The sequence below is a fragment of the Pundamilia nyererei genome, unplaced genomic scaffold, assembly GCF_000239375.1.
Source record: "Pundamilia nyererei isolate P.nyererei 1_Seehausen unplaced genomic scaffold, PunNye1.0 scaffold00001, whole genome shotgun sequence".
Lineage (NCBI taxonomy): Eukaryota > Metazoa > Chordata > Actinopteri > Cichliformes > Cichlidae > Pundamilia > Pundamilia nyererei.
The window spans coordinates 43,121-53,060 of NW_005187402.1; the positions used below are offsets into that span (position 1 = coordinate 43,121).

Consider the following 9,940-nt stretch of genomic DNA (forward strand, 5'->3'; position numbering starts at 1 on the left):
AAGCGTATACCGTCCCATTTCACAAGCCTCTCACTTCCGCACTTCTCGTACTTATAGTACGCACCGTACGTAGTATGCGTAGTGCGCGTACTTCAAGCGTGCAGACCCTGAATTGGGACACAGCCAACGAGGCTTGTCTGGACCATGAAACGCCACCATTGCACTACTGAAGACTGGAAGGTTTTATGGACCGAGGAATCAAACTTTGAAATCTACGGTTCATCGCGCAGGATCTTTGTACGCCGTTGACTAGGTGAAAGGATCTGCCCCAGGGCCTTCTCTCAGCTGACCTAGGAACAGCTTGATGTTCCAGCTGGGGAGAGGGAGGTCTGGGCTTCTCTGCTTAGCCTGCGGCCACCACGACCCAGCCGCAGATAAGCAAAAGCAAATGGATGAATGCATGTTTGTATTTAATGAAAGTTCACATTGATCACAAGGAATTAGTTGATCTTTCCATATTTCTCTTTTTATTTTTGAAAATATAATGTTTTTCTGGGACCTTCACAGTAAAAACATTGATTATTTAACTGAAAGAGTTGAAATATTGATTAGATTCAAACAACACACCAACATTATTATGGTTTATTAAATTGAGAAGAAAAACATGCAGTTTAAGGTTCATACTTAATGTGTAGACTGCAACAAACAAATACACCTGTTTCACCATTTCAAACTTCCGCTGGTGCCCAGAGGAGGAAAAATACTTTAAAAGTTACAAATATAACAAAAGATATAACATGTAGAACAAAAGACTGAAGTTTGAAAAAGGCTGGATTAAAACTAAAAACGACTGAAAGGAAACAAATTCAGGTTTTAGTGGAAGTTAAAAGTCAGGGATTCCTGAGACGATCAGCTGATCACAGGTTGACTTCCTTTGTCACTGAAAGAAACACGACATATTTACTTTCAGATATGTTTCTTTTCTTGTTCAACAAATTATCATTTTAAAATGTCAATAATGTAAAGGCGGTGTCCCAATCTTTTGATAAATTGTTTATATACAGTGGTGCGAAAACATGTTTGCTCGTGGGTCTGCTCATGTCAGATCATGAAAGATAACACAAGTAAAAAATTAAAAACATCATGCATATTCTAAATAAAGGTGTTTGTTCATCTTTGGGGAAAAAATCCAAACCCACGTGTGAAAAAGGTGATCGCCCCACTCCAATTTATAACATAAATTACCCTAAGAGTGGAGCAACGGCACATCCAAAAGGTCACAAAAGACCCCAGAGCAAGATCCAAAACACTGCACACCTCACTTGCCTTAGTTAAGGCCAGTGCTCATGACTCCACCATAAGAAAGAGACTGGGCAACAATGGCCTGCATGGCAGAGTTCCAAGACAAAAACCACTGCTTAGCAAAAGGAACAGAAAGGCTTGTCTCGGTTTTCTAAGAAAACATCTTGATCCCCAACATACTCTGTGCTCTGGCAAGACAAAACTTTTTGGCAGTTGTATGTCTTGCTGTTGTTAATGGAGTCGTGAATTCTACCAAAACATCTTGAAGTGCACTTGTGTTCTGCAGCAGGATGATGATCCAAAGCACACCAGCAAGTCCATCTTTAATTTGGAGTGGCCTAGTCAAAGGCTACGTTCACACTGCAGGCAAAAGCGCATCAAATCCGATTTTTTTTGACACTATGTGACCCATATCCGATCATGGTATGACAGTGTGAACAGCACAAATCCGATATTTTCAAATCCGATCTGGGTCACTTTTGTATGTGGTACTGAATCCGATACATATCCGATGTTTTAGAAAGCGACTGCTGTTTGAACAATCATGTCGCATTAAATCCGTCTTTTACGTCACTGACACAAGACAGACGCCAATTATCAGCGCCCGAGAAGACATCGCGAACGCTTCCTGGCCATCCAGTGTAGATGTCAGTGAAACTGTTGGGAAGACAACGTTGGAGAAACGTGAACATTTTATTTGTACTGTATAATCTGCAGATTCTGACAAATCTGCAACTATCCTTTGAAGCACCACTCCTCTAAAACAGCTATAAGGATCATTATTAGGTTATCTACATTATTATGTGAATAACAAAATAACTTAAAGCAAAAATTGGGAAACGTAAAGTCCGAAGTCTCTATATTAAGGGCCATCAGTCAAACAATATTGTTTGCTCTGGGTCTAAACAGAGCGCGTTGTGTGTGACGTCTTCTTTTGTGCATGCGGGCCGCTTTGAGCGTTCACACTAGAGCGCGTTTACTGTCGCATTTTATTCGTAGTGTGAACAAGCAGACAAAAAAATTGGATTTGAACAAAAAATCGGAATTGAGCATTAAGACCTGCAGTGTAGCCAAAGTCCTGACCTGAATCTGAATGAGATGCTGTGGCATGACCTCAAAAATGCGGGTGATGCTGATAAGAACAATTCTCATATGATGAGTGGACCAAAATTCCTCCACAGTGTGTAAAAGACTCATTAGCAATGATCACAAACACTTGGGTGGCATATATACATGTATGTATGTATAAATGTAATACTTTCATACATAGACATATACACGTCATCCCACATACAGTGTTTATTAACATTTCTGTTTTTAAAAGGGTCCCAATCTTTTGATTTTCCTGTATATTCAGTTCATTTCATCATCTCCTTGTGAATGTGATGTTACGTTCTCTGTTTGCATTTGTTTGACGTGTCATGTACAACACATGTTACTTGTATGTAACTTAACCATCACCAGTCACTTCTAAATCTGGAATGAAGAATTTAGAAGAATAATGAAGCAGCCTGGGCTGCTTCATTATTCGTTTATGTTAGAGACTTTTGGCAATGCTGGATTCTGATGGCTATGCTTTATTTTGTCAGTAAGGTTGCAGTGCTCTCCATCTAGACCCCACATTCCTGTATGATATATCTGTGATTAGTGAAGAAAAAAAGACTGATTATCAGAATAAATTGGCAGGAGCCCAGCAGTCTGTAACTGGATGATCTGGGCATGCTTAGAATCATCTCTGGATCATTTTTCTGCTTACTTTGTAATGGGATAAGAAGAGAACAGGCCTCAGGTAATAAAAGCTGGATAATGCCTCTGCAAATGTTTTATTTATCATTTTAAAAGTTTCAGTAACAGGAGCTCTGATTCCACTGCCGCCCTAAAGCGTGTTTCACTGACATGGATAAGTCTGCTTCTTGGACTAGAAACATTTTTCTTCATTTAACAGTTTATAGTTATGGAAGAAGTGGAAGAATCTACGCCTGAAAAACTGAGCTGAGTCTGATGGTGTTTTTGAAAGGCTGACAAAGGCTGAGGTAAATCCTCCAGAGACCAAGGTCAGTGATGACCATGGGGGATGTTTCATAAGGTAATTTTAGATGTTACCTTTCCTGGCAGTGAGCTCATCGATGGACTCAACCACATGAATTGCTCCAACTGCTGAAGCTTCTCCTTTGGTGTTTGTCGCGTGACACTCGTACGATCCTTCTTCTTCTTTGGTCAGAGGCGAGATCTGAAACACAAACACCATGGTCTATTTTGATTGGTCCCACTGCAGCAGTGACATAACATAGTGTTTGTACTGACCAGCACCCAGCCGGTCACTTCATGCTTCTCCGGTCCTCCTCGAGTCTGGATCGCCAGATTGTCACGGTCTCCAGGAAGAAGCTCCATCTTCTTCCCACTGAGGATCTGAAAGAAGAAACCCATCATTATCATCATCACTCTAATCTTAGAGATCCAACTTCAAATACCTTATTGACTCTGTGATGTCATCACAGAGTTGTCTAACCCCTGTGGTCTTCTAACGGGTTTCTCACTCATACTCTGACTGTGGTGGAGGAACCACCTGACATCCCCACCTGAAGCTGAGACTGATGATTGGACATCCTGCTTCACCACAGCTCTGAGCAGGTCTTAGGGCTTAAGGTCTGTAAATTCTCTTCAAACAGGCCGTTACTTGCCACCCTGATAGACACACCTGAACATACCTGAGCCCTTAGTGTACAAGCCGTCAGAATCAGTTTTTAAGCCCTGATTAAAAAAAAAATAAAGAAAGTTCATGAAACATGCTGATATCTCTGAATGCTGTAAATTAACCTATTTATTATATTACTGCCTTGAGGCAGCAGCTGTTGTGAAGTTAAATTGAACTCCTCACATAGCCAATCCGGTCTCTAAGTCTGACGTTATTAGCCATGTCTGGGCCCAAACTCCGCTGCAGGTCCCAAACAAACACTGCAGCATCACTGACAGTTTAAACTGTCTAAATTCTTTCATCTGTAATAAAATGATCAGCGTTGCTGCTTTACCAGGTGTAACTATGAAGTTTAACATCCAGGCATCCATGAAAACAGGATTTATGATATTTAACAGAGTTAGAAGTTAGCAGGGAGTTAGCTCACTAGTTTCCACCTAAACATGATATAGCATGTTCTGACTGAGAGATTTCTGAAAAATTCAAACGTACAGCTCTGCTGTCACTTCCAACATAAATGAAGACAGAAAACTAAACAGCAGTGACGTTTGAAGGGTTACTGAAGTTGGGTTAGCTGGTATATAATGTTGTGCTACGTGATCGCTAGCGACACAGCTATGTTAGCATAGCATAAACACAGTGAAGCTGGAGGATGAATACTAACTTTTTTCCACTCCATAAAAGTTAATGTGAGGGTTCCCAATGGTTAGAGACAAATACAATTGCATGGCAGGATGCTGTAAACGGACCAAACTTCAGTCAGGAGAACAACTGAGATAATCCATCCACAATATGAGGTTAGTCATTCTACTGCTGCTTGGGCTGGGCTGTAGTTACATCGTAAGGGTTTAAAAACTGAGTTTTAAAATGAACAGCGGTAATAAAAACCAAGAGAGGCCGACAGTGATCACTGACTGTTTTTAGGGTTTTTTGAGATTAAATACAACAAGATACAAAGCATTAAAACATGTTAAAAACACAAAAAGCCTTATTAAACGCAGGGTAGTTTGGGCCCGGAAGCATCATGTCATAACTTAAAGACCAGATTCCAACGATAACAACGATTATCATAATGATATGTTGGAGACACAGGCCAAGACGATCTTCATCTCTAGCTTATCAATCAACAACAGAGCCAAAAACAATTTAAGTTTTGAAAGGCCGACTCTGAGCCTCATAACACCCTAACCAAAAAACTGAATTGTTGTTATCTATCATGCAGCTGACCCATACTCAGACTTTCTCTACCATTTCTCTTTTACTGAAAATAACAGCCTCAACATGGAATTTAATCTATTATTAGACTCAATTGAGTTCACACCCTTGTTCTGACATATCCCACAGAAAGTGAACATTTAACTGTATTTCTTGAAAACTGTCTTTCGTGATCATTTTTAATAACATTTAAGTTTACAGTAACAGATTACACAGCAGTGGGTAATACACTGCATTACATGTCCTTCTGAAGGTGCAGTAACAAAGTTTAAGGATAGAATTCATCCGTGTTATTCTCTCATGTTATTGAAGAAGCATATCATCCACTCCCACAGAGGTTGGTTGTCTTTTAATACTGTTACATCCTCACCAGAGATTTTCAGTAATGCATTACTGCAATCTGATTACTTTTCGCAAGTAACGAGTAAAGCAAGGGATTACTATTGCAAAAAAGTAATTAGATTACTGTTGCTTTCCCCTAAGCATGCTGCATTGCTGTGGTACTAACCTGTGATTTTGTTTGTGAGAGTGTCTCATGACAATGATGTAAGCGTGTGGTAACAGACGTGTGGCGATCAACAATGGATAATATGGAGTGCGTATGGAGAGAGTACGACCATGCAGCGTTTAAAGCGTAAACATTTTTTCATAAAAAGTGACAAAAACATTAGCGTCTGCTGTTCACTCTGCGTGGGAAGAAAACTTCTTTCTACAGTTGAAAAAAACCCTAAACTTCTGAGCGAGCACGCTGCCACGGGAATGTGACATTCACAGAGAAACCCCCGGATCCCCTCACTGACATGACTGCTGTGGGCAAACCTCCACCCGCTCCACTCCTGATAAACAGCTGACAATAGATTTAAGAGCTGCTGAGTCTTTGATTCTATTTATTTTCTGCCATTTTACTTGCATCTATTTCAAAGAGTGTAAACACAAAATATGATTTTATTTTATATGCTGGAATATGCGGAACATAGGTTTAAGTGTTAAGCAATTTCTTCAAGTCAAAGACTGTTGATATAATTTAATTTTTGCTTGGCGTCCCTCTAATACTGCGGGGTCTGTTCCTTGCATGTTAAAGTACCTCAAGGTGACTATTGTTGTTAAGTAGTGATGTAAGCTGCTGTTCAGGGAAATGTTTAAATCAGGATAATTTCCTGTTTTATGTTTCCAGGTGGAGAACTTTGATTGTTTCTATTGGCAGCGGCAGGAAACAGGAAGTCAGCAGCAAAGAGGAAGGCAAACACTTCTGTGGAGTCACGCCTGAACCTTTGAGTGTTTCTTTTTATGGAGAAAAACAAAATACATCTTAAATGTGTGACAAGCTGCTGAATGATGGCACACAAACTCACCTTCTTCCAGGTTAGCACTGGTGTGGGCACGCCCACCACCTCACAACTCAGGTACACCTGAGAGCCACTCACGTTGTACACCTCACCTGGAGGAGTAACAATGAGTGGAGCTGCAGACAGAAAGAAAAGATGAATGTGGGTGAAACAGGTCCAGGCAGGAAGTCCTCAGTGACCTCACAGGAATTCAGTTTGCTCTGAGCACACTCAGTGGGTCTTTTCATGTAGAAAGGAATGTGATGTTTGGGATGGAGGAGGATTATCAGAGGCGACATCAGTCTGTAACTGACAGACTGCCTCATAGTCCGCTGGACCACAGAAGGGGAAAGAGACGTTTAGGTTTTTTTAACTGCTCTACATTTACATCACAGCAACGTATAAACACATACGTATATATGTACGTCAGCTGCAGGTTATTTCTCCAACTGTATCAAGCCACATATCAGAATAAGTGACCCCCTTCTGCAGGCTGTAGGCTACATAGATTGATACCATGACCTGCGACCTCACCTGAACCACAGCGACCTTTGTTCTGCATGTTGACAGATTCTTTTCCCTCACTCTGGGCTCGCAGGCCTGCAGTTTTCAGTGCACAGGTGTTCGTGTAGGTCACTCCGTTTGTCCCGCAGACCTCGTATTTGCTCTTACAGACACAGACTCCCATCTTGTTCTTCTTGTTCTCGCCGCTTCTCACGCACTCCAGACCGGAGCCACAGCGGCGAGCTGCCGACCGGCGACCTCCGCACAGCTCACCCTCTGCGGCAGCGCAGACAGAGCAGCAGCCACAGGAGTCCACCAGAGAGCCAGCAGCACAGCCCTCCGCTGGGAGAGGAGCACACTGAGCCAGATCACAAGATCCACATCCCAAAGGGGCAGAGTCCTGGACTGAGAGGACCGGGAGGATCAGAGAGAGGAGGCAGAAAGACTTCATGTTTGCGAGCAGCTCTGAGTCAGTCTGAAACTGAGGGGCTGAAACACAGCTGCTCCAAGGGTGGGACTCCGCCTCCACCCACAGCTGATCCCACCCTCAGCCTAGAAGATAATACGACCCTGTAAAGTAATACTGCATTACTGTACTGTGTACTACTGTACTTTACACTATTTCCATACAGTATTACATGCACAGAGACCTGCCACCTTCAGAAAATTTCTGATGACTCCTTTGTCACGTGATGCGAGCAGAATCATCTGCAGCTCAACGTGACAAAGACCAAAGAACTGATTGTGGACTTTAGGAAGACCAGGAAACTCGTGACCCCCGTTTCAATCCAGGTGGTCAATGTGGACATTGTGGAGGAGCATAAATACCTCAGAGGACACACTGATAATAGGCTGGACTGGATTAAAAACGCCACTGCACTCTACAGGAACGGCCAGAGTCTCTGAGGTCCTTCAACATCTATCAGACAATGTTCAGGATTTTTCTATCAGCCTGCTGTGGTCAGTGCTATCCTCTGTGCTGTTGCATGCTGGGACAGCAGGTTGAGGGTAAATAAACTGGTCACAAGGCCAGTAATGTTGTGGGAATGGAGGCCATCTCTGTACAGCTCCATCAGCACACAGTGCAGTAGTTATACTCTTTGCACACGCTCTGCAGTAAATAACAAAGTTTTACATTTTAAAGTAAAATGTGAATCGTATATATCACGTATTATTCTAGATATTTATAATTGAGTTATTTTTATATATTAGAGCTAGTTCTTATTTTGTAAACTTTGCATTATAGTGTATTATTATTTAGTTTGGTCTGTTACTGTTCTTATTGACTTTGTACAACTGACACCACATACTTTCCTCAGGGATCATTAAAGTATTCTGATTATTACAACTGTGCTGTACTCTGTGTTATAGTATTACTGTGGGAAGCAGTCTGACTCGAGCATCAAGGAAGGGGGTAAGGTAAGCAGACATTTTGGGTTCCCAGAGACGGGCAATTTACTTACAGTGACCTCCATTATTTGTGAAACTTAACAAACGCACATGGAATCGGTAACACAGCTTACCTCTCCTCCTTCACCTTAATCAAGCAGAGACTGACTATAGCTGTGTCCCAATTCCTAGGCTGCATCCTTTGGAGGACCTGTCCTTCGTAGTCTACGTGGGCCGTGTCTTCCAAAGACCGGGTAGGCCTGAAGTGAGTGGCTGTGAAATTGGCCGTCAGATTTGCGTCACCGCTGTCTCGGTGGGGTTTAATACACTCAGCCGTCTGCTCCTCGCTATCTAAAATATAACAGGACACTGGAGCAAACTCTCGATCATCTCACACTTCTGTTTAATCAGTTTTCTGTTTGACGTTTATTCAGCTGTGCGAAAACTAGAATTTTAATTTCAGCCAAACCGATTTACTCAGGAACAAATAAAACAGTGAAAAAAACAAACAATAACATTTTTAAGTTATCTGAGTGACTTATATATCATGTTTAACCTGAGTAGCCAAAAACCGCGGGGGGTCTGAAAACGGTGTGCCGGGAGTTCGCTTTCTCTAGTGATGGGAATTCCGGCTCCCAACCAGCTCTTCAAGTTGTTGGTTTAATTAATTTATTATCAACAGTAATATAAAATTATGCACAAAATGAATTACTAATGTAAAACAACAACAACATGTTTTTATTTATATGTTTATATATAAATATGCTTTTATTTATTCACTCCACATAAAATGTAAACAAATCAATTATATAATAAAAAAACAACCATTTACATTTCAACTTTTAACTGTGTTATGACCCAATGTTGTCAGTGTTTGTTTTATGTGTGACTCCTCCCACCAGAGGATAGCTGTGGGTTTTTTTCCCCCTTTTCTTTCTTAGGGGGTGGATACCTGGGCGTGTCTGCTGAGTTGTTGGGTGGAGTCTCTGATAATTAGATAATTGATTGATCACCTCCAGTATTTAACCACCAGATGACAGCCTCCACCATCCAACAAAGCGCAAAAGTATTCAGCCCCCTTGAACTTTCCCACATTTTGTCACATTACAGCCACAAACATGAATCAATTTTATTGGAATTCCACGTGAAAGACCAACACAAAGTGGTGTACACGTGAGAAGTGGAACGAAGATCATACATGATTCCAAACATTTTTTACAAATAAATAACTGCAAAGTCGGTGTGTGTAATTATTCAGCCCCCTGAGTCTTTGTAGAACCACCTTTTGCTGCAATTACAGCTGCCAGTCTTTTAGGGTACGTCTCTACCAGCTTTGCACATCTACAGACTGAAATCTTTGCCCATTCTTCTTTGCAAAGCAGCTCCAGCTCAGTCAGATTAGACGGACAGCGTTTGTGAACAGCAGTTTTCAGATCTTACCACAGAGTCTTGATTGGATTTAGATCTGGACTTTGACTGGGTCATTCTAACACATGGATATGTTTTGTTTTAAACCATTCCATTGTTGCCCTGGCTTTATGTTTAGGGTCGTTGTCCTGCTGGAAGGTGA

At 41.5% G+C, this 9,940-nt stretch overlaps 1 protein-coding gene across 1 annotated transcript; it reads right to left on the reverse strand.

Moving 5' to 3' along the window:
• Positions 1–567: 567 nt before the first annotated feature.
• Positions 568–7,520, reverse strand: igfbp7 (insulin-like growth factor binding protein 7). The gene is made up of 5 exons (XM_005719381.2): positions 7,012–7,520; positions 6,505–6,614; positions 3,547–3,651; positions 3,346–3,472; positions 568–880 (listed from the first exon to the last, which is right to left on the reverse strand). Exons 1-5 carry the CDS (start codon positions 7,430–7,432, stop codon positions 858–860), a joined length of 786 nt encoding a protein of 261 aa, XP_005719438.1. The 5' UTR covers positions 7,433–7,520; the 3' UTR covers positions 568–857.
• Positions 7,521–9,940: the final 2,420 nt, after the last annotated feature.

What these genes read in the sequence shown, in the direction of transcription:
- igfbp7 (XM_005719381.2), bottom strand. Translation starts at nt 7,432, where the DNA reads ATGAAGTCTTTCTGCCTCCTCTCTCTGATCCTCCCGGTCCTCTCAGTC. An exon ending in AAGTGACCGGCTGGGTGCTG is followed by an intron (nt 3,473 to 3,546) that starts GTCAGTACAAAC and finishes TTTGTGTTTCAG; the next exon opens with ATCTCGCCTCTGACCAAAGA. An exon ending in TGAGCTCACTGCCAGGAAAG is followed by an intron (nt 881 to 3,345) that starts GTAACATCTAAA and finishes TGTTTCTTTCAG; the next exon opens with TGACAAAGGAAGTCAACCTG.